Raw genomic sequence first — 27565 nt, 5'->3', positions numbered from 1 at the left:
CAAGTTACTTTTTTCTCAGTATTACTATACTGGAGTCATCTAAAATCCCAAAAGCTAGAACCTTTGAATTTGGTTCAGAGAGAAAGAAGACGGGACATTTTCTTTGAACATGTTCGGTCATTGTGAAATCTCTTTGAAATCCCAGCGCGTACTGAAATATACGCCAAATACCTGCCTGTCTGTTATGTACAGTAAAGGGTTCAAGAGGGACTTGACTGACACTCCTTTGAGTGAGTGACTTGAAACGGCTGACACACCCTGAGCTTAACATTATCAAAAAATTCTCGACCTTGAGACTGCTGAGCTCTTGACAGCCCTTGTAGCTATGATTATTGGATTTTACCGATACTCCGTGCACACAGCTCCTCCTGCATTTACTCATGTCATTCAAATATCCACTTTTCACATGTATTAAAGGAGCAGTGTGTACGATTTAGAGGGAACTACTGGTGAGGATAGCAGATTGCAAAGAGCTGAAACTGCTCCCAGTTATAATTCCTTCAGAGTTCATTGTTCATTGTCAGAGTTCAGGATGTTTTTAGGGAGGTTTTCACGGTCCATGCCTCTCCAAAACAAACAGACCAGGTGATTAAATCCAGTGAAAACACTGAATGAATCAGTTTCATGTTAGAAATCAGTGCTCACCTTTTTTCTCTAACATAAGATCCAGACGTTTAGGAGGTTTTAACCAGGAGCCAAATTATCCGCAGAGGTCTCTTCCTCTCCAAAACAAATGGAGCAGGTGATTTAAATTCATAGAAGCCCAGAATAAAGCCATTTCACGCAAAAAAACAAAACTGCTAACTAGAGCAGCTAACGCAAAAACACAAAAATGTGAATGGCCCTGTCTAGAGCCAGTGTTTGGTTTGTCTGTTGTGGGCTACTGTAGAAACATGGCGGTGAACATGGCCATTTCCCTGCACAAGGTCCACTCACTATGTAGATATAACGGCTCATTCTAAGGTAACAAAAACTTAACAAGTCTTATTTTCAGGTGATTACACACTAAAGAAAACACACTTATTATATTCCATTTCTTACACTGTCCTCCCTAAATCTCGTGGCAGCTGTGGTTTGGTTCCAGAATTGAAACTTCTCCTGCGGTGGCCAAAGCGAAAAGGCAAATGGCCCAGTCTAGAGTTAGTGTTTGTCTGTTCTGGGCTACTGTAGAGCAACATGGTCGACTCCGTGGAAGAGGACCTGCTCTGTATGTAGATCTCAAAGACTCAATCTAGGGCAGGGGTCAGCCACCTTTGCTATCAAACGAGCCGTTTTTGGCTTTCCTTTTTGGATTTGGAATCAACAGCTAACCTAGCGAGGGAGGCTTCACCGCCAACTAGCCACCGCTATTTAGGTTTACCAAGATTTAGGAGAAGGGACCAGGTCAGACATATGATGCACACTTTAGCTGACGAAATGTGGAACCTTCTTTTTCCTTTTTTTGAGTGTGTAAGTTTAAACATTTTTACACCTGGAAATTGTAAGAAGCACTTTAGGCCTACAGTAATGAAAAATTAAAATTAAAATGTTAAAAATCAACTTATCTAATTCCATATAATTGTTTGTAAAAGCCACATAGAGCCACTGGAAAGGGGCTAAAGAGCCGCATGTGGCTCCAGAGCCACAGGCTGCCTACCCATTCTAGGGTAACGAAGCATAAAGAGCCTTATTTTCAGGAGATTATGAACTAATGAAAACATAGTTATGAATATTATGTACCATTTGTGCCAGTAGATGCCCCTTAATCCTACACACTGGACCTTAAATCCACCCACAACTCAAAGTTCAGTCAGACGGCGATGACCTTTCATCAGATTCAACATTTTCCTGCATCTGCCAAAGTATAACGAGCAGAGTGGGAAAAAAGGAAGAAACAAATCAGACAGAATGATTCAAAATCTTTGCAGAATGAATGTAGTGGTTTTTGTATTATTCCTCCCAACTATAGTCTTATGCTCATACATTGGAATAACTTATTTCCATGGTAACCCATCCTCTGCAGGGAACTGAGCGCAGCACAATGACCTCTCTGGGTGCTTGTCAGTTCCTGTCAGCGTTTCCCGCTGAACACACTAGAAAGGTTCACCTCTCTTTGCAACATTTTGCTCTGCTGTAAGTCACAGCAGAAGCTCCTCTGCAGCCAGAGCCCTTTTTATTCCTGCAGACATTAATGACCACATGTTCTGTGACTTGCCCTAATTACACTTAATTAGGAACAACTGTCTTGCTGCTTGTGTTTTATCGTATGCATGTTTACTTTCTCTCTAAAAACAGAGGCACAGACAACACATTACTGTCATGAATTAATGACTTAGCCAGAGGAAATTATGGAAACCATTAGCTTTTATTGTTATAGAGACTTTTACAAAATGTGCTATTCCCTCAAATACTTCAAAATGTTTATTTTTTCACATAATAGATTTGTGCCAAATAGGTTGATTTCAGTTTCACCATTTTCAGACATACAACAAACTAACTACAGACCAAAAAAAAAAAAAAAAAAAAAAAATCAAGTAAGTCACCTTGGCATGAGGAAAATCTGTTAAGTTGAATCAAGCAAACTTAAGTTGCCGTGTTTTCCACTAAATGAAAAATATACTTTATTAACTGTTATAAGAAATGCTTCATGTTTTGAGAACTGTGCAGCCTATGCATGAACAATACGGATGAGAAGTCAGTACGATTAGATAAGTTATGATAGTGCATAAATGTGTACATCTGTGTTGGAGTAAGTCTGACGTATATATTAAAGGCTTACCAGTGAAATGAAAAGACACTCAAGAGGAGCAGTTTAGCATAGAGCCTGAGGTTGGTGTGGTGATTGCCAAGACAACAATGCGACATCAGATTAATTCTACATAAGTACCAATTCAGAAAGACAACAAAAAAAGGCCCTAACAGTGATTTGTACCATCCTTTTCCACACACTCTCCAAATTTCAAACAAGCTACAACATATTCCAGCAGTCAGTTACACAGTGGTCCCCTCAATTAACAACAAAACACTAAAAAACAAAAAACAAACTTGAAACTATGGGTCCAATTCAGTCAGTAAATCCATTCTCAAAGCCAAATTTGGCACGATTCAGTGATTGCCTCAACTTTTAAGTGTTTAAATACCCCATAAGACTTGCTGAAGATCAGATGAGTAAGTCACATTACGTTAAATGTTGCGGGGTCAACTGAGGCAGGAGGCGTCAGTCTGTTACCTAATATCTTTACTTTGAAGAACTGATCCAATGTTTTTTAAAGAATACATGTTGGGATACTTGATGTGGTGGTCTTATTTCCCCAAAGTATCAATTCTAAAACTGCCCATTAACGTATGTTTATAACAAGTACCGAAACTACGACCATATCCCCTCCAATCACATATAAATCTTACAGTAATTCAAGTCAATACAATACTTAACATTTAAAACTTTGTATAGACGTAATATACAACAAAACCCAACCACAAAATCAAAAAAATAAATCAAGGGGGTCAAAGTGATTGATTTCAATAAAACCTTAACTTTTGAGAATAAACAGAATTACACTACACATCTCTTCCTGTGGAGTGACACAATGATATGTTACTTTAGGCAAACATTCTGTGCTTTAGCTAGCTGTGTTTTTATTGCCACAAGTCACATTAGGAATGAGTTAAGCACTGTTTACACCTGGTATTAACGTGTGTCCTGGGTGATCGGATCACAAGTGCACAGCTCTGAGTACAGGTGTGAAATGCACCAAATGCATCCTCAATGCGTCTTGAGATTTGACTGCTCAGACCACATTCGTTGGTGGTGTGGGCTGCGTTCCACACCAAAGGGACGCCAAAGCTGACATCCTTGCTTATCTGAAGCGCATAAGAAAACTTTCTGTTAGTGCAGTTACACGGACACAGCGCTGAAGGACCATCTCGGGATCCACTCTCCTCCAAGCAAATGGTGAGTTCAACATCTGCCCGGTTATCCACGAGCTAACACAGCAGCAGTTTAACAGTCCCACCAGACTCACACTGACACCGCAACGGCTTGAATCTTTTGTCAACACATTAATTACCATTAACAACTCTCAACTTTACCCAGAACAGCAATAGTCTCCTAGTGCTGCTTGTCTCATGATAACAGAGAGATACAGAGAGCGGTTTGTGAATCAATAAACTGTGTGCAGCCCTACAATTAAGATTTTACCGTAGACTGTAAAAATAATGGACGTAGCTACCATTTCGTCATCCACTGGATTGTGGGCTCTCACTTTGAAGCCTTGAGTTTGGTATTTCGGCCACCGCCTTTTTTTTTTTTTTTTTTTGAGCCAGAAGTGACCAGAGTTGGGCGAGAGGCTGGCGCTGTGATTGGTGACAGGTGTGTCTGACTGAAAAGCTGAGGACACAATCGGCAGACAGCCTGTCACTCAAAGTGGGCCGCCCTGAATAATGTGCGACTTTGAGCCTTAATCCCTGATCAGTTGTCATGAACAGGGATATTAGCTAAAGAGACCAAAACCATTTTCATACCATGCTGTAAACATGTTTATATCTGCTGTCAGGTTAGGCATTTGAACATGGGGGTCTACCACTCACTTCTGGAGCCAGCCTCAAGTGGCCATTCAAAGAACTGCAGTTTTTGGCACTACCTCGTTGGCTTCATTTGATTTTACATAGTAAAGGCTGTAAGTGTGCCAATACCAAGACAAATCTCCCGCCGGTTACAAACAACAACACATTTGGTCCATGTTTATTTGCATATAGAGCAGGGAAGTGAGATCTGATCACAGGTGGTCGAGACGCGTGCTGAGACGCATTCTAATGCCAGGTGTGAACAGAGAGTCGGAGCTGTTCACTTGTGATCGCATCACCCTAGACGTGTTAATACCAGGTATAAACATGCTCTTATAGTGTACAAAAACAGAGAGCCTGCTGAAGAGTGAGTGTGTCCTGTCTGTGAGCTTTACTGCATGTCCAGGTTAGTTAGACAACAGACCCTTTAAGAGCAGCACATGTCAGCCTCTGTGGAATTTGTGACAAACATAAATATACACTGAAAAGAATCTGCTGTGCACCGTCACTGTAATGTTATGTCGCTCTTGTGATGTAGAGCTACGTCTGGGAGAGAAGCTACTGTGGTCAGTAAATACAAAGAAGGTACAAAGTAAGCAATATTTGACTGCAAAGTCTATCTTGGAGTGTGTTTTTCCATATATTAAAAAGGCATAACCAAACAGTCCTGCAACCCATCTAACACCACTGTGTCTCCTGTAGGAGGCTCTGCTAATCACATGCAAATATTTGATCGCTGCAGGTAGCAGTCCTCAGCACTTCAGCCTTCAGGGGAAAAAACTGAATGCCTGCGAATGGCCCACGGAAATATTTTTGCTATGTGCAATGTTCACATGGCTGTGAATTGTAGCTCGAATGTGCAATACAGCAGGTCTCTCTTATGATCCTCTGGTTCAGGTAAAGCCTTTAGAGCTGGGGAAGTATCCTTTTTCCTAAGATACAGCACAAGCGATGATGACACTGCTGATTTGTTCTGGTCTGCTGCATCTGATATACCTGCTCCTATCTGCTGACAGTTTGAAATGATGGTAAAACAGCAGTCAGAGGGGGAAAAAGCATATCTGATGTTGTAAAATATGGCATAAGGCATGTGCCAGCTTCACCCCTTAATGTGTTGCACTACAAAAAGGCCAATCTATGAAATAAGTTAAAATGTGTAACATATCTATATCAACAGCTCATACTGGTTGTTTTAGGACTAATCATCTTTGTGTCCTTATGTACAATAAAGTGAGGAACAGTACAAGGCACACATTTAACAGCTGAATTGTTACAAAGATATAAATAATCAACAAAAAGGAAAAGTTCATGAGTAGTGTGCTCTCCTCTAACTCTGTCCACTGTGCTTTCAATGACAACATATTCGGTTCTTCTCTGCAGCTCTCTCTTATGTGCCACTAGCGTTGTTTTTCAGTGGCCACAGCCACCACGGGCTCTAAGGAGTTAAAGTGTCAAAATGATGGTCCGGTCCCGGCAACCTCACAAGTGCCGATCCGTTTGGTTTTGCACGGAGACACACTGTAGCGAGGCTAGCAGCGCTCAACTGGGTCATGGTGGTGGTGACCAGGGTTTACTGCAGTGTGTATTAGATGATGTCTACAAAGCTGCCAGGGAACAGTCCGGTCCTGCCGTTCCTCTGCAGTGTGCCTTTGAACCAGCCGTCTTCCCTCTTCCTGTGAACAAACACAATGTCGCCCTCCTTAAGTTCCAGCTCAGCCTCGCTCTGGGGAGGATATGATACGACCACTCTGTACCTGGGGAGGACAGCCAGAGGCACAGTTAGTGACTGATACACACTGCAACAATGTGATAAGTCATGATACTTGTAATATAGTGTTACACTTTCTATGAAGAGAAAAGATGAGCAAGACAATGCAGCAGATTTACACCAACGCACCTCTCACATATGATGGGCCGTGCGTCGTGTTGTTGAGATAAGAGAGAGGAGCATGGCTGGCGAGGAGGAGGAGCAATAGGTGCACATCCATCAAGGGGACTGCTCTTCCGATGTGACGACTCAGGGACTGCAGAGGATGGAAAGGCAGAAGCGACAGCAGCAGCAGCAGCAGCAGGTTCAGGCTCGAGGCAGCTGACGGAGCCGGAGGGAGGGGAGGTGTCAGGTCCCACAGCGCCATGTAGCACCTCTCCAGCAGCAGCTTGTTCCGCCTCAAGGGTAGGAGATGAGGGCGGTGAAGGACGAGACTTCTTCTTATTGGACAACAGCTTCAGAAGACTTTTCTTTTCTCTCTGCAGCAACAACCGCAACAGCATAATTTAAGTATGTTAGAGAACTGCCACAACTCCTGAGGCATTGAGGCACAAGTCAATTTCACAAACCACAGACAGGTAGTGCCTGGAACTGGCTGTTTCTTTCCCACTGAAACTCCTATTTTTTTAGCACAGACAGGTTTAAACTATAGGTTGTAAGACAAAAACCATGACCGCTGTCTGTTGCAACAGACAGAACTAAATGACTGAAAGACAGAAACAACTCTCCTTGCTGACTATTTTTGGTGGATCCCATCAGTGTCAGTTATAGCATCCTTACAAATGTCATACAATCCCATCTACTACAAGGCATTTTAATCATCGGGCAAATGTTATGTATTCAAAGGATCTGTCATCCCCCCCTCCCCCTTTTTTTAAGACTTTTTGTTGTTGCATTTTTCATGTTTTTATTAGAAGTGAGAGGCAGATATTAAGGGGGGAAAGAGAGGAAGACCTACAACAAATGGCCCTGACCAGGACTGCTGCAACAGTGAGGACTCAGCTTAAATTATGTATACTGGTAGCTTTACATTTATTGTCTATGTAAACAGCTGTGCAATGCATTCTGGTGGCACCACATTGCATTTTGAGATACAGGGCATCACATTGGCCTCTCATCATTTGCAAAAAGTTCTTTGCTACTTTATGCAAATCAGGAGCATACAGTGTGACTCGCAGCCTCTGAAAACTCCCCAAAAACTTTTAAACAAACCACTGTCGATCCAAAATGAAGACAGATTCAGAAACTGCATGGCTTATTACTCGCATCAGATGTTTTCAGAAACGCATTGTGGTGAATTATTTTCACTAATGTAAGAGAAAGCTGGCCCAATTTGAAATCTGGGTGCAGACAGCCCACGAGTAAAAGTGTTGGAGAGGCACGCCTAACATGCAATACTGGAAAGCGCAGCCACCCCTTGCGTCCAAAAACGCCCATGTGGACACATACTATTTGTCAAATATGGTCAAACTGATGACAAGTTCTTTACCATGATAAAACATGCAGACATCTACTGCAAATTGTAACAGCAATGGATAATTACATACAGATAATGTTTAAGCACACAGGAAATATTTAAACATATCCAACCTTGACGTCCTTGTCCAGTCGGCAAGCGAGAGCTGTGCTGTTAGACGTGGAATTGAGAGCAGAGCTGTTCCCAGAGCCGGGGACAGTGAGGACAGCTACGGGTCTCAAAGCATCACCCTCCAAGGATGCAGCGCTGACATTGGGTGGTGTCAGAGAAGCGGCGGCACAGCCCATTGCCACGCCAGCCCGGGTACAGCATTGGGCAGGATTGGAGGAAGGCTGGGGACACACTGTAAGGTGTGGGATATAAGTCACAGGTGTTGCAGACTGGATGGGTGTCACAGCTGCTGTGGGGCGGTCCTGACTGTGACATGCAGCTGTAATTAAGATATAAAACAATATCAAACATTAAAAACCTTTTTTATACAACAAGCCAACATCCATTATCCGTTTCCCTGTCGGTAGATTTACCTGTCCTGACTGCATTACGAGCCTGATTCACAGTCATCTGGGAGCTGACATGCAGAGGAACTTTGGGCTGTTGACCTGTGGCTGTCTGAGCTGCTGTTACCACAACTGCAGGTTGGGAGCTGGCAGGCACCGCGCTGGAGCACACAGTCAGGGGTTTGTTGAAATCTGGACCTGGAACAATGGCCCCAAGGGATGCAGAAGAGGGGCTGACGATGGTGACCCCTCTGCCAGCCTGAGTGCACAGACTCATGGGCACTTTGGGCTGCGTGCTCCCTGATGCTGTCCTGAAGAGAGAGGGGGGACGAAGACGGGTAAGATCTAGAAGTCTGAGGTGACAGTAGAACAACAGACTAACAGGATGTTTTTATATCTCATAAACTGTATTAGGTTTTTATGTTAAAAAATGAGCTGACTCTTGTGTCAGTGTGATTGTAATTATTTCCAATTTTTTTTTTTTTTTTAATAAAAATGGGGGTTTATCTAAGTTGAAGCAGTTAGGGATCACACATATCTACTAAACACAACCCACTGACAGACACTGAAAGCTGATATCAACAAAAATAAATTTTATAATAACACATTACTACAAGAAATCTGCATGGCAATCAACTGGTGTGCTTAATGGGAATTTTGTGTAAAGTTGGAATGTTTCTTTGGTCAAATGATGGGTAAGATTTATTTATAAGGCATTTTTAAAGACAATTGTTACAAAGTACTTCACAATGAAAGCATTACATTTCAAACAAATGAGAACAACAAAAGCAAAATTTACAAGACAGAAATAACAACACAAAACACACGACAGTTAAAAAAGCCCGGGACTATAAGTGAGTCTTCAGAAGTTGTTTAATTTTTTTTAAGTTTTAGTTGAAAGGGTGATCTAAAGTCCCAGACACACCAAACCAGCATCAAAGAACTAGTGGCGACAAAGCCCGGCTGTTGCAAGGCCTCACGTCATCTGTGTCTTGGCCAAACACACTGCAAAGACTACAGCCAACGACCAGCTAAGCATGTACGTTCTGTGCCTGCGTGCAGGAAATCACTCCAGAGCAGCAGGCAGCAGTAGTCTGTATTCATCATTCAAAAAGGAAACTTTGGAAGACAAACTAGATGGATTCAAGATGCTAGTTAGCCACTTAGCACATTAATGATCCAGTGTGAAGGATTCAGAGGATATATTAGCAGAAATGGAATATAATCTGATGAGCATGTTGTCTTGAGTGTATAATCACCTGAAAATAGGAATCGCTGTGTTTTTGTTGCCTTCGAAGGAGGAGCGGGTCCTCGTCCACAGAGATTGCCATGTTGCATCAAACACTGGCTCTAGATAGGGCCATTCACATTTTTGCATCTGCCACTGTAGTTAGTGGCCCATCAGCAACGAATGCAATGGGAAAACACTTTTTTTCCAGGTAAAATGGCTGCATTCACTGTTTTTTATTGGTTTTAATCACAAGGTCCATTTGTTTTTCAGAGGAACAGACCTCTGCGGATAATTTTGCTCCCAGAAAAAACCTCCTAACCAATAAAGACTGAAAGAAGTCTTACTGAGCAAAGTTTCAGCTGGTTGCAATCTGCAATTCTCACTGCTAGATGCCACTAAATCCCCCTAAATCTTAAAAACACAGCCTGATGTTGAAAGAATGATATCTACCATGCGCTGGTGAACAATAGCACAAACTGTTTTTGCTAAAGACCTCAATAGTTACAAAATTAATCTCACCTACTGTAACAAGTCCTCACGCCCTCTTAACTTTAGTCCTTTGTTTGTTTTCCTCACTAACGTTTCTCCTGTCATGTAATAAGCTGAATGGCCAATCAGAGTGATCCCTTTGACCAACAGGCTCCAACGGTTATTCAATATGCTCAGTTGGCCCAAAAACACCCAACAAGGGCAGAATGGTGCCAACAGTGCAGAACAGAAATATACTCTGGGGCTTCCCCATGTAGAGTCTAATAGGTAATAAGTTATCATAAACAGGTGGCATTATTAACCTTTGGCTATGCATCACAGACAAAGTGGATGTGAAACCAGGCATGTGTATGTGTGACTGAATGTACAGTGTGTAATAAATGACTGACCTGCTGACTGGGCTCATGTAGTTCCCAGGAAAAACTCCAATCTTGCCAGTGTGCATGGAGGTGCCCTTGAACCAGCCATCCTGACAGCGTTCCAGCACCAGAAACATCTCTCCCTTTCTCAGTTCCAGCTCATCCTCCTTACGGGGAGTATAAGGGAACATCGCCACATAGCTAGATTCAGAACAAACAGTAAACACAGATAAGACAACACAAATGGACACATGCCAACATGGACCTAACATAGATTATTTTCTCCCATATGGGAAAAAAAAGCAGTTTGACATTTTGTACAGAACACCATTTGTTCTGGATTTATTACGCTTTCCCGCTGTACATCTGTCATCATCTCCTCTGAGGCCCTCCAGCAGAGACCATGCCCTCTGACCCACAGAGAATCAGCACTGGAGGACAAAACAATTTGCGGGTCATCTCTCTACAGCAGTGCAAGAACAGGCCTGGAACGGCAGCCAAGATGATAGGAGTCTCAGCTGGGATGTTTTCACTCTGATTTCAATGTTGTCAGCGGAGGGGAGCATAAATGCCTCAGAGTCTGACACGCATGCACAGGCAGACACAGATGACGGAAGAATAGCAGGGCATGGGTGGATCTAATTCTTATCAGGTGTATGGTGTCTTAGAGGAGTAATGAGGGTGAAGGTGAGAAGGTCAAAAGTCAGGGGTGACAGAAGGGATTCTCCAATGAGACCCAGGAGACTGTCACCCACAAGTTTTGACCCCTTCACCTGTGCACATGCTCGCACATTGCAGCCTCACACTGACATCTGAGGGGGGTCACAGACAGGCGAAACCTTCCCCCATGTGCACTGAGCATTTCCATGAAGGCCCTGGGCCATCGGTGCACAAACCGCTTCTGACATTTCACTGCACATTTAAGAAGACTGCATATTTTTGTGTGGGACTGTTTTTATAACTCACACTGTGGGTCTTTGTCTCCCACTTTGGTCGCTTATGCTGGGGGAGGGTCTCTGTCCCGCAGCCAATGAATATGCTGCTCCATCCACGGAGGACTGTGGGGGAGGAGGTGGGGGCGGTGGGAGAGCATCCTGTAAGAGAAGAATAGGAAATCATATTAGTAGTTTGATAGTATCAACATTTTAATTACAACTACACAACAATTCATCATTCATCTCGTTTCAGTATGACACAGTGAGACAAAAACAAGTAACATGAGCCTCAGAAAACAGAGTATATGTTGCGTAAGAGGAGAAACGAGTTTGTTTATGAGTAACAAAGAGGGAAAGAGAATGAGAGATCATCTGTCATCTGGGATATTCCCTCCGGTTTGCCGACACACTCAGGGAGAGTCTGGTTTGGCAGACACTGTAGCCTTGTCCCCGACTTCCCCCTGCAACTGAGAATCTCCTATTCTGCTTGTTTGTTTGTTGCTAGGAAACCACATAGCTAGATGTTAAATCCATTGCAGTATTTAATTGGGACCATATGAAATGAAAAACATGTCCGTCAACACACTTCAGAGTAACCCTCAAACCAAGCATGAGTGGATTCATCTTGACTCTCGTTTTCCCTTCTTGAGCGTCTAATGTCAAAAGAGACTCAAGCTTTTGACTAGATGCTAATGATTGCGGTATGATGTTAGAAGAGCCCTAAATAAATTAGTCTTTTGTGTGCTACAAGATTACAGGATTAAAAATAAGCCACCAACCTGCTATGTCAACATAGATGACTAAAAACAACACAACACACATTTCAAGATTGTGAGATACTAAACGAGGACACTGCGTGTCGAATGATAGTCTTATACCTAAGAGCAAGACGAGACTTCCCAAGCTCAATGTTGCCAGCACTGAGCTGCAGAGTAATAGCTTCCATGACACAATGGTGGAGGAGAGAGGCACTCAGACAGCCCTGTGGTATGTGTATAGGCCTATGTGTATGTGTGAGCGTCAATGTGCATTTCGTTTCACTGCTGACGCTTGGGCTGAGATAATTAGGTTGCCTGCAGGCTAGAGAAATCATCTGTACAAAAACATCATGTAGGGTTCCCAAGTGAAGCGGAGAGCTCAACCTTTTGTGCACACATTCCTGCTCATTCAGAAACTCCACATGCCAGAGCATACGCATAGACAGACAGGAAGTGTGCGTGCTGTTTTGTGTGGGATAAAGGGATTTCTTGACATGTTTAGTTGTACTGATTGTTTCTGCTAAGCAGGAACATGTTAAGAAGTTAATTTCTGCTTTAACAGCTCCTCCATGTTCTTTATGGAGTTTGTTGACAAATTGTGAAATAATAAAGCTTCTGTATCTTATTCTAAACACAGTCCAGAATAACATTTAGTGGCTACACAGCCTGAAGTAATGAATACCTGAAGGCTGCTTGTTAGCAGCTGATGGCAAAGTGCCATGAGGCAGTTCTTTTCATCTAAACAAACTCATCTTCTCAGGGGAGAGCAAAAGTTGTGAAGGTCACATTATTATGTGCATTGATTAATTCAAGCCAGTGTTTACAGATAATTCAATACTGTATACCTTTATGGTATTTTATGTAAACACGTTTAACCCTTATATTTCTGCCATGCAGTATATTAATATTCAAATTTGAATGTTGGATTAAAATAACAAGTCTTTTAAAGAGGAAACGGACAACTGCCCCCATTGTTCCAAGCGGTGTTATTGTTTGCGCCACTGTCGCAAAGAAGAGTTTCCCACTTAAGACCCGTTTCCATCGAGCAGTACGGTTCAGTTCAGTTTGGTCACTCTGTACCGTTCCCATGTTTGGTCCCCCCTCTGTTGGGGTACCTAGCACACAGATCTGGTACTAAAAGGTGGAGCTGTTGCTGGTCTTGAGGCTCATGTAACCATTGTTCATACTGTGGCAAGTTTTACATTAGTAAACTACACAAAAATATGTTTTGCTGGCTGTTACAGCAGCTGGACTTAAAGAAAAAATAACTTCATTCACTTGGCCGTCTGCTGGCAACTTTTAAGGTGGAATGTTTCCTTGTAATTTTACTCATGTATGAATTGACAACATGAATCCATCAGCACTTCTGAAAATTTAGTTGGTGTTTTTTGTCTTTCTTGATGACACAGACTTTTACTAATGAGTGGATCTTAAAATGTTTAAAAATACATATGGTAATTTCAACTGGATTATGTGACCTGCATATACTATAATTCTCACTTGGAGAAAAAAAAGCATCACAGAGCATCGTTCCTGTGGGCTTGCCTGAGAAGGACTGAATGCACAAACCCACTATTTTAAAATATCCCATGTAGGGAGACTCTCACTGCAGCCTGTTCTATATTGTTCTGAAAATGTCTGTGTGCAACCTTATTCTGCAGACAATACATGAGGTGCAGACGTTCTATCTATGAGGAAATACAGTGTGTGCTGGACGGAGCAGTGAGTGACAACAACACCGCCCACATTTAAGGGTACTGTTTGCAGTGTAAACGCTAAACAGAGCTATGGTCTCTGCGGGGTTACATTTGGTTCCAAAGGGACCACGTCTAAAGTGTTTGGTGGAAACTGGGCTTTATTTGTGGCAGCCCGCTACATTATCAACATTTGTTACCACATATCAATTTTCTATTTTTGGAGCTGGACCGTTCATTAGGAGTGCTGTTGGAGTATATACTAGGGTTGTCACGATACTAAAATTTCAAACTTGATATCGATACCCAGGAAAATATTCAATACTCGATACCATTTTCGATACAGCAGCAAAAAATTAAGAGGCATGTCATTTTTTAAATAAAGATCAGAACAGTAACATCAATGATAACAACAAAAAATCCCCCCAAAATAAATAACAACCAGAAACAAGATCTGTCCATACAAATGTATTTATTTACAGCCCTATTTATTTTCTGTACTCCTGGTGAATTGGCACCATATTTTCGTCGCTGATCAAATAGAGTTGGTAGTTTAGACTCAGGATGCTCCTGTTTCTACCTCACTATGTGAGCAGAGAACCAGATGTTATGGGAGAAACCAAACGTTTTTTCAGCTTCAATCTATGCAGCGTGTTGTGTTCACTTCACTAAATATTTCCAAAGAGCGCTTATTCATTTATCATTTTTGACCAAACTGGCTGCTCTGATCCTCCTGCAGCTGTGCTGGCCATATTATAGCAACAGAAATGTGTGCATGCACGCACAGTGACGACAACAAGCTGGGTTGCAGCAAGGGCTCTGTGCCTGCCAGACGCTGCCTGCACAGCGTGTGTCCGTCGGACCTGTCGCATGCACCTGACAGGCGCTGAGGTGGCGTGCACTGTTAGTATCGATACTTTTGTAAATTAGTATTGTATCCAGATACAGCGTTTGAGTATCGATACTTTTCAGAGTATCGATACTGTTGACAACCCTAGTATATACACCGTTCAGTTATTGAGAGCACCACACTCTTGGGGCAAAGAGTGTACTCTGGGCACAGACGAAGCAGCAGGACGTCAGAAGTGAAACTTTACCTTTCATCAATTCATCTAAAAATAAAACACTTTATTTCTTAGAACAGCATACTCATTTTAGTTTAATCTATCCCTTTAAAGACATACTTTAGATGAAACCAGCTACATTTTCATGGAAACCACGTACTCCTGCAATCCAGCACTGGGTCACTTTCACTGTCACTGCCCTCTGCAGCAGCTGCTCCTCTAATACATCAATCTGATCAGCTATAATTGATCTGACCACAAACAAAACAACTGATCAATTCTCCCTCCCACGACTCAAACTCAACAAACTGCTGCTGTGAGTTAAAAAAAAAAAAAAAAGTCACAGAGAGTTCCACCTGTGCTGCGTTCACAGGTCTGCAAAAATGTCCAAATGCACGGAGAGGAATGATCATGAACAAGAATGATGATTCAACTGCTGCCACACTGATTCAAAATCTGTGGAAAACACTGCAACCAGAAAGCTTTCCGTTTCCCTCAGAGCCTAGTTAATACCAACAACACAGGACACACTACACTTGTTTTCCACATTTACTTCGGATACTCCACCATCTGGCATCTCCCGCTACTGGGCTCAATATCTGCAAAGAACTTACAAGCTCTGTGGTAACTGGGGATACCTACACAGGAAAACAAAAGCATGATCCTGTTCTTATTTTGGTTGTGCAGTTGTTAATGCACCTCCTTTGTGGAGCCTTCATTTTCCCAGAAGACTGCACCCAGTGGCAGACAGCATTTAGAAGTGAAAGCAAGGCTTACAGGGAGCCAGTCTAAACGCTGATGGTGTCGTTATTCTATAGCAGTAAGATTGTGCAATCAACATTTACTCCACAATAATCCAAAGCAGAGACTTGTCCATTTTCACTTTAAATCGATAGAAACAATGTCACAGAATGACACATGCACACACAAATAAGTCAACTGTCAAAACAATATAATGTGAAAATTGTCTGAATTTGTAGAAGCGCGTTTTATTTTACAGTAAACAGAACTTGAATATGAATGCATTTCCCTTGGCTTGAGCCATATAAGCATCTGTTTAGTTTTCCAGCAACAGTCTCTTACTTAATTTGAATCCATTGCTCCAATAATGTTTAACAGGTTTTGGGTATTTTGGTTGTTGCTCTGGGGCCTGGTGTTTGCAAGATTTATTAGACCTGTAGAGGATTCCACCTACCACAGTGATGGATGTGTAGCTTGTCTCCGAGGGAAATGTGAAGACCGTTGCTGTAGTAACAGGACTACTAGGGGGTGGGGTCACGATTAGTCCAGTTGTGCAAATGTGTACCTGGCAACAAGATGGAAACGTGGACCAGTAAATATACCATAATGAACTCAATGTATAGGACAAGCTCCACTCACACATGAAGAACAAAACACCACATGCTTGTCTTACCATATATCATCATATGGGAAGATGGACTACATCATTTCAGAGCTCAGACCACAATTTCATTTTAACAATATTCTCCCTCTCTCCTGTCACATTGTATGTAAATGATTCAGAACAGGGATGCACACATGTGGGACTGTATTCTGGTGACTTAGCCATAACCACAATGGTGGTCTGATGACTTTATTGGCCAATGGGAACCAGGTGACTGCCCATCAGGATATTTCACTGGGCATGTTTAAGAGAAATGCTTTCTCCAACCAGTCATCCACATGAGTCATGGTGGTGTCCTGGTAACAAGGCTATACTGTTGCACACACAATATCTCCCTGTAGCCTGTGGTCTCTCTCTCTCCATGCATGACTGCTCCAGACAGAGCCGCCTCTTAAGGTGAACCTTTCAGAAAGCAGACAAACCTCAGATTCAATCTTTACTGCTTCCTTATCTATTGTGCACTGGGTGTGCCAAAGGAAAGCAAAACGTAACAGAGTGCTCAGAGGTGACACTGTGAAGAAAATGGCTGCTGGGCACGTATGCTGTGCTAATTTAAAAAGGACCTATTGTGTTCATCTTTAGGTTCATAGTTGTATTTTGAGGTTCTGCTAGAGCAGATTTACATGTTAAAAAAACTTTTTCCTCATACTGTCTGTGCTGGAACACCTGTATTCATGCTCTGTCTCAAACGCTCCTTGGTGCCTGTTTCTTTAAACGCCTCTCCTGCAAAAGCCCAGTCTGCTCTGATTGGTCAGGGTTTCTGAGTCTTTCGCATCTTGGAGTCTCTGCATCGTCACTGTAGCCGCGGAATGACTGTAACAGAGTATACCCTCTTCTAGGGATCCACAGCAATCAATACTCACAGTCAAGGCCAAAGTTGTGAAACCATGACAAGCCGTGACAATTCGCTGTTTCCTCAGTACCGTAGGTAAAGGGGAGGGGATGCAATTCTTCTAGACCGGACGGAGCAGCATATATGCCTACAAGTGTAGTGTAGTCTGTTGTTAAATGCCAAAGGAAGAAGAACATCTACCAGCATGGCACACCAACAATAACATGTGGAGGATGGTGTCAAGTCCAGCTGCAGCAACAGCTGCAAAAAACAGCGTTGTTTTTTCTCTGAGATCAGTGTATTTTTTGAATCACATGCAATAGGAGAACTACATATTTACACTCTGCAACAAATGCCAGCAGCCTGACAAGGGGCTAAGCGTCTTCTTGAAGCTGAAAAATGTTAAACTTAAATGTGAAACTCAAAACACTGCGCTTGTCACTGTTACTTTTTACCCAGCCGTCCATTAACAGTGGAGAAGGGGCGGGACAACTATTTTAATAACCAAGTGTCACATGTACAAGAGCTGAACAATGACAACAATGGAGGAGAAATATGTTAATATACTGTGGGCTATACACGGTAATATATGTTTTTTGTGTTGGAGGAGGATCATTAGGGATGAATAGAAAATGTAATCTAATTTTAAAAAATGTTCCGATTATTTTTGGGGCATTTACCTTTATACACAACACGCACTAAAGGGCCACAGGTTGGAATCGAACTCGGGCCACTGCAAAGGACTCAGCCTACATCAGGTGCACTTTCTTCCTGATGAGCGAGAGGTTTAAATGTTTTTAATAAAGGAGTGTTTGTTTAAGTACACGGGATTCATGGTTGTTTTTTATTGCGATATCAAATTGGGTTTTAAGATTCGTGTTATGGCTACTAAATTTCTGGTATTGTGACATGCCTACTTTCTACCATGAAAAATCACTAATAAAAGCTTCAAAACCAAACTATTCACAACCAGTCACGTTTCAGCAGTAATATGGTCCAAAATGAAAAAAATTAACAACATCAGCAACCAAGATTAATGGTTTCCCTGATGTTAGCAGGTAGCTACATGTAGCAGTGTATGTGATGTTAACATTTGCAGTAATGTGCCTGGAGCAGAGGACCATTTAAAGAAATCTGTAACAATGACGTCAGCTTGTAGCCAAAGAACAAAAAAAAAAAAAAAGGGGGGAAAGACAATTCAGAATGGCCTGAGATGACGTGAAATATGAAGAAAATCAAACATAATAAGTCCCCTTTGAATAAGTACATTTCTTTTAGAATTGAGGAAGAATGCAATCAACAGCAGCCTGCTTTAATTCCTTAAAAAATCTCTTCTTGTTTAGTTCATTGGTAGATGAGAGGCATGTTTATTTCCAAGACTGACTACTTAGCCCCCTAGGCACCTGGGGCTTACCTTTGTTGGTTTTGTCTGGGTGTTGGAAGGAGAGAAGATGAGTAGAGGTGAAGGAGGAGAGAGGAGCCGAAAGAAGCTGTGTATACAGCGCCTGCAGAGTCTCTGCAGATTGTGTCTTTAATAAACACAGTGATGTGTAAATCAAATGTATTGTTAGCCCTATTGTCACCTGGGAGGATAAGTTCACAGGCACACGTCTGGAGTCATTAAAAACCTGATTACACCTTCCGCATGGTGAGAAGTCTTTGATGCCACATAAATCACAGCAAGATGAAAGGTTTTGGTTTGAAAAAAGACAGAAGATCCTCAAGATCCACTTTACTGTAGACAAGCACTCTCCTTGTCTGCCTTTTACAAAGAAGCGCAAAACACATACGCTGTGGATTAAAGATTAATGATTGAGCTAAATAGGGAGTTTTGGAGCGTTTCAGGAAGTCTGCAGCACCCAGACAACACAAAAAAGGACATTTGAGCAAAAAACTAACAAGCTGGCAGAAAATAAAGGGGAAAGGGAGTTAGCTACAAGCTCCCAGAGCCTCAAAGTGGGACAACAATGTAGGTACAGTCTGATATCTGTTGTCAAACAGCTCACCCTTAAGTGTTTAGGTAAAAAAGAAAAAAGGCAGCTTTTATACGGACATGGCAGCAAAAGTTTAAATTAAAAAGAACAACGTAACAATTTTCAAAATCCTGCTGTAGATCACCTTCACCTGATTAGATTTTCTGCTTGTTCTCAAACTTGTGGTTACACTTAAAGAATCATTAACAAATGTTGAACAATGAATTCATTACAGTTTAATAGTTCAAAATCACCACACAATGGGTGTCTCCTACTTGAACACGGTTTACACATTATTATTATTAGCTGCACATTTCAGTGTAGGTCACAGAGGGCCTCATACTGTGGTAAATCAGCAGGACACTTGTAAATCTGCTTGTCTGTTGTTTTGACAGTCTAGCACCGAGTCAAAGCCGATCTCCAGCGGCTGGCAACCATAAAGCAGCTGCGAGTTCCTGTCATGTCGGGATTGGTGTGGAAACCTTGAGGGCTGAGCTGGAGTCGTTTTTGCGGACGAGTGGAGTCACGCATCCATGATTTCAAACGCTTGGATGGAGCAATGGCCTGTTTGGTATGATGGGGAAAAGGGAAGCCTAATTGCTGACAGAAGGAGAGTGGAGCCTTTGAACAGCAACAAACATCTTGTGAAAACAAAAAGAGCTGAGGCTGGACTCGGGTTTCCAGTTGCATGATTGTGTCATTTTTTTTCCTTTTACAGTTTTGCATTTAAATACCACTGAACAGGATATTGTAGGGTTTCCTTTATCCGATAATTGCCGGCCTTTGACCGGGAAATCTGTTGAAGTCCGACATATTTTAATCTCTCTGGTCATAATGTCCGGTGAAAATAACTCCCTCTGAGAATATGTAGGCCGAATACAGTGTCCTAACAGCAAGCTTCACTCTTTGTCCACACTGAATCTGTCAAATATGCACTTCTGTTACGTCATGTAAGCAAACCAAGTACCTATCAGCTGTGCACTTGAGATCACACTGGAGATGTTGTAACCACTTAACAGATGGGTGAGTACATGATTCTTTTTCTATATTTGTACTTATTAAACAGAAAACTGTTTTATATTGTGATATTTACTGGAAATTGCATAAAATATAACCATCAGCAACTAGGTTGTTCTTAGCGACGGTCATTTATCAGAAACTTTTAGCTCCCTGCTGATCTCTTATTCAGTCAGCTGCCACCTGATTTGGGTTTTGTTTTTGGGAAATGAGGATGTGTGGTATAGATAACATTGCATTTCAACTTCAAGAATCAGCTGTACATTGCAAAACTTACTAAGCAAGCAACAGGAAAAAACAGAAACAGCGCGTCCAACAAAAGTAGGACATTCCGATAGAAAACAATGCAATCAAATTGAGTTGTTGCTGATGCTCAGTCACGTTGCATTCAGTTAGGACATACTAAGCCAACGAATGTAGACGAAGTGTAGTACTTATTCATATTTTTTTAATAGCACTATTATGCATGTGAGTCTAGGGCTGGGAAATATATCAATATTATATCCACATCGTGATATGAGACTAGATATATATTTTTTCAAGGGCTGCCTCCTGAAAATCGATCAGCTGGAGACCCCTCTTAACTGACTGAGATCACTTTTAGTAGAGCAGTTTTTTTGCCAGTCAGTGTGAAGTGTGCTTCTGGGGACACTTTGGTCCCCAGATTTTGCTGCAGAGTGAGTGCTCCTCACTATCACGCTGCTCTCCAATACAGGCAGCTGCGGACACGGCACAGAAGAGGAGAGGCTTTGCACTGTAAGGCTCCGAAATATTGTCATTATCTGGCTTCTACTTAGAAGGGGTGGTTACAACTCACAACAACATAATACGATACAGTGTCTGGCTTTTGTCTAGTTTTGGCAAAAAATGTTGTTGCACATTTACAATCAGTCGTTAGCACAGTAAGCTTGTTTACTATAATATGTGAATGTTACTGTCACACTGAATGTCCTGCTAAACCCTGTTCAAACTTTCAAACCCCATATGGAAATACGGAACAAATAGTCAAATATTTATACGGCTGCATTACAGTAAATTAGTAATTTTGTTTTCTAAACTTATCAGACTCTTGATATGCTCTTAATATTTGATTTTCTCCATATCGCCCAGCCCTTCCTGAGTCAATTCAGTAAACACAGATTTTATCTGACCATAATTTCTCCCATTTGTCTGGCACACTGAATTTTTCAGGACATGTGGTCTGGCACCAACGTGGACAGAAACCTGGGATACTGACAATCAGCTGTTTAAGAATTATTCAGTGCACTGAATTAAAACACGCCATGAGGTGCTCACTTAATAGTCAATAAGCAACAAAGAGAGGGAACATGATAATGTAAGTATTGCACATTACTCCATCTTTCTACATACTGCTGTAAATTGTGGAGAAAAAGTTACAAAAAAGGACAATATCCTTTAAACAGCTAAATATATGGTATGTTATATTTTATATTTGCACTCTTTCCCACTTTGTACTTCAACTGCTGCATAATTTCCCTCAGGATAAGAAAAGTTCTATCTTATCTAATCTCAAATTAAGCTTATTTGTCATACTGCACTCCTCTGTTTTTAGTCAACACATTAGTTACAACTTCTAGGAAGGGATCTGCAATGCAGCAGCCACTCTATTTCACCCCTTCCCTGCCTGTGGAGTACATTACCTGTGAAGGTGCGCTGCAGGAGAGCCCCCCACTGATCTCCCCGATTCTGGCAGCTGCTGTGGGGTTGCTAGAGCTGATGAGGACGGGCCCACTGATCTCCATGGAGTGGCGCTGGGGGGGAGGAGCTAGCATGGGTTTGTGGGACATGGTGAGAGAGGTAAAGGAATGTCGCTTCTTGCTGTTCTTCTTCTCCCCTGCACGCTGGGCACCATTGCTCTGGGGCCCCGAGGAGGCCCCCTCACCAGAGTCTCCACTGGAGTCTGACGGCTTGTCCAACTCTATAAGCTGACGAGCTGCTGAGTTGAACTGTGAGAGAGGAAGAGAGGCAGGGGGCAATGAGGAGAGAGTAGTAAGGTGGAAATAACAGATAGAGGGGAAGGCGTGATGGAGCTTTAAGTATTAAAGTGATCATGAAAACTGTCACTCTCTATCACAAAGCTGTCATGGAAGACCTCCATCTTTATCTAGTCAGTAGAGATTGTGAGCAGCAGCATGATCTATCAGGTCTTTGTATAAGGGTACATCCACACCAGTACATTTTCGTTTTAAAACACACACACTACACTACACTACTACACTCCACACTACTACGGCGTTTTGGGAAAATACTGCTGACCCCGTTTTAGTAGTGTGGATGGGAGGAAACAGACTTTTAACAATGATATAAACACCCACATTTGCTTCCTGATCTCGACCGGTCTTATCAGTCACAACGTGTAAGGCCAAAATGTTATATCTAGTTCTAGTCTAGTGTTAAAGTCGAGCCCTGTGACAAGAAAAAACTTGCTCTGGTGTACACACAATGGTACCAGGTAAAGTTCACTCAGAACACTGGCCCATTTAGTTAATCTAGAGATAATGTGCAGCTCTTTTTCACCCATCAAACAATCGATTGTTTGAAGGGTAGGCAGAATTTCAGGTTGGTTGAATAAAGCCCTAGTAATATATGTTTTCAGTCGTGTGAGTATGGACAGGTTTTTTTCTGAAACAGTGCTAAAATCCTTGTGTTTAATGAGATTGTTTCCATTATAAAATGCCATTTTATAATGAAAATGTATTAGTTTGGATGTGGCCTCAGTCTGAGGGAGCTGACGGTTCTGAGACAGCTCTTTAACTGCAGGCTTTGTGACCCTTTCATTCAGTAATGTGCAACTCTTAGGTAAAAATCAAAGGCGCAACACTAAAATGGTTTCAGTTAATCAGAGGGTGCTCTCACTTGCTGTCACATGTTGCCCGAAGCAGCTCCCTCTACTTAGGACATAAAAGCCAAGCATTTCACTCCAATTCAGGAGTCAGCCTGTGCAGGTTCATCACTGACATGTCAGCATTTTAAGCCAGACAAGCAGGATTAGGAACAAAATACCAGGTAAGGAACCTTAACCTCATTAAATTTAATACCACCTTTAACAGAAATTGTAGAGTACTGTATGAAAACAACTAAAAGAGCAACAGAAGATCCTGAGGCAATAAAAACGCTATGACCTAGATATTCACTGATCAAGCACAACCAAAAGCATTTTGGGATGCTCTGTATGTTTGTGACAGCACTGCATTTGTTTATGAGTCCCTGAACATGACTGCATACTATCTAGTTAGAAAATAACATATTGTATTCTGCTACAAAAGTTCCAGCTGCATAAATGTATAGCTTTAGACATAGTCTGCATACTGCTTCTACAAAATCCTCACAGTGTATAAAAAATATGAATACAAAAGGACAGAACACATATGAAGGGAATAAAGAAAACTGTCAATGCTTTGAAATAAAAATCCTCTCCCACAGACTAACCTCAACACACTGCTGCAATGCTTCAACTCAGTACCTTATTTAATGAAACATTATTCTGAGATTCTTCTACTGTGCAAAAAGGTTTTGAAATTTCGTATATTTTTTCCGCTTGTTTATAATATTCATGACAATAGAACACGCGCTGCCATTGACAGCTTTTAAGTAAAAAATGAAATCATCTTTATAGGACAAAGATTTACTTAATACTGTCTGGATTATTCCTAAAGCTTTTATGTGAGACCTGTGGAGCTCATACAGGGAGAGAGTGCGACTGTCTAAATCTTCAAAGACATGTTTAGTGTCTGTGAAATGTATGAGCATTTCAAAAGGAGAAGTAGTACCAAAGATATTTTTGTGAGACGTATATGGAAAGAACACTGCGTTCAAAGGACCTTGGCACTTTATTCTATTAATGCTCGGTGGCATTTTGACATTAAAGAATCTAGTTTATTCTTACCTCGACATATGAGATGGGAAAAATTCCAATTTTATCTCCCAGCATTCCCTCTGCCCAGTTTTCATCCACTCTGCGGATCACAGTCAGGATATCGTCCTGAAATTCAAGACACACAGGGGCATGAGGAAGAACCTAATTAAGGATGCTGCTAACTAAGAGTGTTTCTCATCCTCGAGGAACAAGCACTGAACAGAAATAATGAGGTAGGGGCGATGTTTTATTAAAAGGACATACCCAAGAGTAAATACACTAGAGTCTAAGGTATGGCATTCTGTCTGTAAAACTACTTAGTAAGCTTGTTTCTGTTTTTGCTCATGTGGAGTATAAACAACTGACGACAGAATACAAAAACATCAAAGTATGACCCAAACAGCTGGACAGTTAGAACCACTCAATGACTGTAGTTAAGCAGTGCCTTGCTCTATGTGGCGTTCATTCTATCCAGCCTAATTACAGCTGTTCATCAAGAAGTCTGCCTCAAAATCAAAACCATTTCTCCAGGCGTTTTTATGAACAGACGTTACGTTCTAACACACATATAACTTGAGAAAATGAATGCTTAGAAGACAGAGTGTCACTGTAATGAGAGGTATTTTTGTTTTACTACAGTGACCACGTGGCAGACCAGTGGGTGTTACAGTGTTTCTTTGTCTCACCTTGGAAAATGGCAGACAGTCCTTATCTGCCTCCTTGTCTTTGAGCTCAAAGTCATAGAGAGCTTTGCACTGAGGTGGTGGTTGTGGCAGCGGCTTGATGACCTGGACAAAGTTGGTGGGGAAGAAGCCGTGGACTCCACCCATCTCCCCGTGGTACCAATTCTCATCCACTTGCCGGCGCAGGATGATAATGTCACCCTTGCTGAACTTGAGGTCTCCTGGTTCCTTGCCATCATAGTTGTAGAGCGCCTTGGCACAAGGGAGCTGGGGTACACCCTATAAACAGAGATTGAGAGTGAGCTGGGGAGAGGAATAATGAATAAAGGCTACAAGTTACACTGTATTCCAGCTTTGTACTAGCTACTAATTCTTACCATTCATCAGTTTGTAGTGAATTCATATTGAAAAAGGGGCAAAATTAAGTACAATTGGTAGTTGTCAACTATCAAATTATACACCAACTAATTCAGAAATCAATTCATCAGTTTGAGTATTTTCTAACAGGAAAAAAAGGTCATAATTCCCTGATTTTGTTTCTGAAATGTGAATATTTTCTGATTTCTTCACTTCTCTATGACAGTAAACTGAATATTTTTCAGTTGTGGCCAAAACAAGACATTTGAGGACGTCGTCTTTGGCTTTGGGAAACAGTGACTGTCATTTTTCACCATTTTCTGACATTTTATTACCAAACAACTAGGGGATTAATCAAGAAAATACTAAACAGATTAATCGACAATGAAAATAATCATTAGTTGCAGCCCTAGTAGTTGGTATGCATACTTAATTTGCTTATGAAACAGAAACAGCTTTTTAAAATTTAAACAAATTGCAGTAGTGAAAAGACAGCTTCTGGAAAAACATAACAAAACAAAATAAAAACAAAATAACAATGCAAGAATGAATTCAAAAAATAAAATAAAATGTAAAACATAGAGAATGAACATTCAGTCTCAAAAATTAAAGTGGCACAACTTTGCTTTTTCTTTGTGAAGTCTGTTCAAGCCTAATTGTAGAGCCCCTCTTACGCTGCTTCTTCAAGGCGAGAATTTCACGCCGTTATGCCGCTTTGACGTTCTGTATAAAAGGTAAAATTGCGGAATTGGTGGGCAGAGTGGTCTCACCTTTAAGCTGCCATGAGAGGTAGTAAAAGCGCCGAAACAATATTTATACAAACACAACAGCCAGCAGGATGGGATCATGGGTGGCATGGGTGTGATGTTTTCATGACATATGTCTGCAACCCACTGCAAAAAGCAGCTAACAGCAGTTAGCAGCTAACTCAAAGAAGCAGAACAGTAGCCCAAAATGTCTGCAAATTGTGAGAAAAACAAGTGCGGAGTAGCAGACGATGACATCAGCCCCCATATAACAGGGATGGTAAATGATTGTTACTGCTATGTTATGTCATTGTTATTGTTTATAAAGTGCTTCCGACGCCTATGTTACATGTCACACTAGAGGCTGACGTTGTTGTGTTTAACTTCATGCTCCTGTCATGCCTACTTTTCCTCTGCAATGCTGGCATGCTGTCTAACAATCACACACTGGAGCGGCATGATGCCACCATTGTTTGATTCTGTGTAAAAATGCAAAGGCGGCATAAAAGAAGGGACTCTGTAGCGTTCCCATAGCCCAGTCTCAAACAGGGCTTAGGATTCATACAAAGTGAATCACCAATCAAAAACAGAGAAGTGCTAGAGCAGTGCTAGAGAACAGTGGATTGCAAAGCTAAGGCCCAAAGAGGCACTGTAACAAGCTTGACAACAGCCCATATAAAAGCCATCACATTTCAAAACAGTATTCACAGTCTTGTCACTTCTGAATCATTTAGAAGCCAGGCACTATGGGAAATAAAATTATTAGTAAGTGTGTCTGGACACTACAAACAAAAAGGACACATACATTTGAGAGTGTACGTTTCTACAGAGACCGTAAACTGTCCTGTCTGTTCCCTGATAGTGAAAAGGTCTATGTAGTGTGTTCACAGTTTAAGTGTGATGAGCCTTGCTGGTTGTGACTAGCTGACTAACGCCTTCAGAGGGCCCAGGGCTCTGTCCCTTTATCTTGCAGAGGAAGGTTTTGTATCTCAGCCTGCTAGCCTGGAGTCCTGAAAGGCCCATTCAGGGAATGACAATCCAGGGAAAGAGGGACAGCGAGTAGGGGGGAGTAGCAGGATAGAGAAGCATCAATGTTCTCCATTCAGGGTGGGTGTCCATGAGGAAGGCTTCAGTCCAAACCAACCCCCCACCATTTATCCCACTGCTGTTAGACATCTTTTGCAGTGATCAGAATCACAATCACTGGACGTAAACTCTGGAATTGACACTGCGGAGTCAACGAGGAATATAGACTGATAAGAAAAATGGCTGGAACTCAGGCAGATACTGCCAGGGTGATAAAGTAAGCCAGAGAGAGAGGGGTTAAAGCAGAGTTTCGAGCAGGCTCTGCAGTCTTGTTAAAGGCTAATGAACCGTTTAAAGGCTCAGAGGAGAATAAAAGTACAGAATGAGCCGTGATGGTGAGCCAGGGTGACATTACCCTGCTGCAGAGAATCACACAGCCTAAAGCACAGAGCCAATCGGTCTCTGGCTCTGCTGGTCCAGTCTGTGGGGAGGGAGAGGAGGGAGGAGGGGTACTGCAGCCCCCTGCACACTGCACTGGAACTGGGCCTCCTTTCAGGGGGAAACAGGGCTTTTGAGCCCACCCAGGCCTGGCAGGGAGTTTCGTGATGAAAATGCAAATGAAAGTTGAAGCTCTGCCATTTTTGTTGCAAATGACAGAGCAGGTTCAAGCTACACAAAGCCAGTGGGATCTAATTACATGGTAAATATGAAATGCTTGTCCCCTTGAAAGTTTTTAAGCACTTGTTTGTACACCGAGGCCGAGGCTTAATAAAACCTTTAGTAGCAGCACAGTGTCCAAAGTCAGCGTGGTTATGTAATTACTTTTGCACACGGT

The 27565-nt window shown here is 41.9% G+C and overlaps 1 protein-coding gene across 2 annotated transcripts in view; it reads right to left on the bottom strand.

Moving 5' to 3' along the window:
- Nucleotides 1–2727: 2727 nt before the first annotated feature.
- Nucleotides 2728–27565, bottom strand: part of sh3rf1 (SH3 domain containing ring finger 1) — a 46705-nt gene continuing 21867 nt past the window's right edge. Inside the window, exons 3-12 of one of the 2 annotated variants that reach the window (XM_049587794.1) lie at nt 24605–24880; nt 23949–24044; nt 21703–22008; nt 16010–16120; nt 11330–11457; nt 10394–10564; nt 8312–8595; nt 7901–8217; nt 6440–6789; nt 2728–6296 (exon numbers count right to left, since the gene is read on the bottom strand). In XM_049587794.1, coding sequence (XP_049443751.1) covers nt 6128–6296; nt 6440–6789; nt 7901–8217; nt 8312–8595; nt 10394–10564; nt 11330–11457; nt 16010–16120; nt 21703–22008; nt 23949–24044; nt 24605–24880 — 2208 coding nt within the window. In that variant the 3' untranslated portion in view covers nt 2728–6127. The remainder of the gene's footprint in view (nt 6297–6439; nt 6790–7900; nt 8218–8311; nt 8596–10393; nt 10565–11329; nt 11458–16009; nt 16121–21702; nt 22009–23948; nt 24045–24604; nt 24881–27565) is intronic. The other variant, XM_049587795.1, reaches the window with a different exon arrangement.

Source organism: Epinephelus fuscoguttatus, linkage group LG10 (assembly GCF_011397635.1).
Source record: "Epinephelus fuscoguttatus linkage group LG10, E.fuscoguttatus.final_Chr_v1".
Lineage (NCBI taxonomy): Eukaryota > Metazoa > Chordata > Actinopteri > Perciformes > Serranidae > Epinephelus > Epinephelus fuscoguttatus.
The sequence above is the reverse complement of the archived record's forward strand: the minus strand, read 5'-3'. Positions and strand labels throughout refer to the sequence as shown.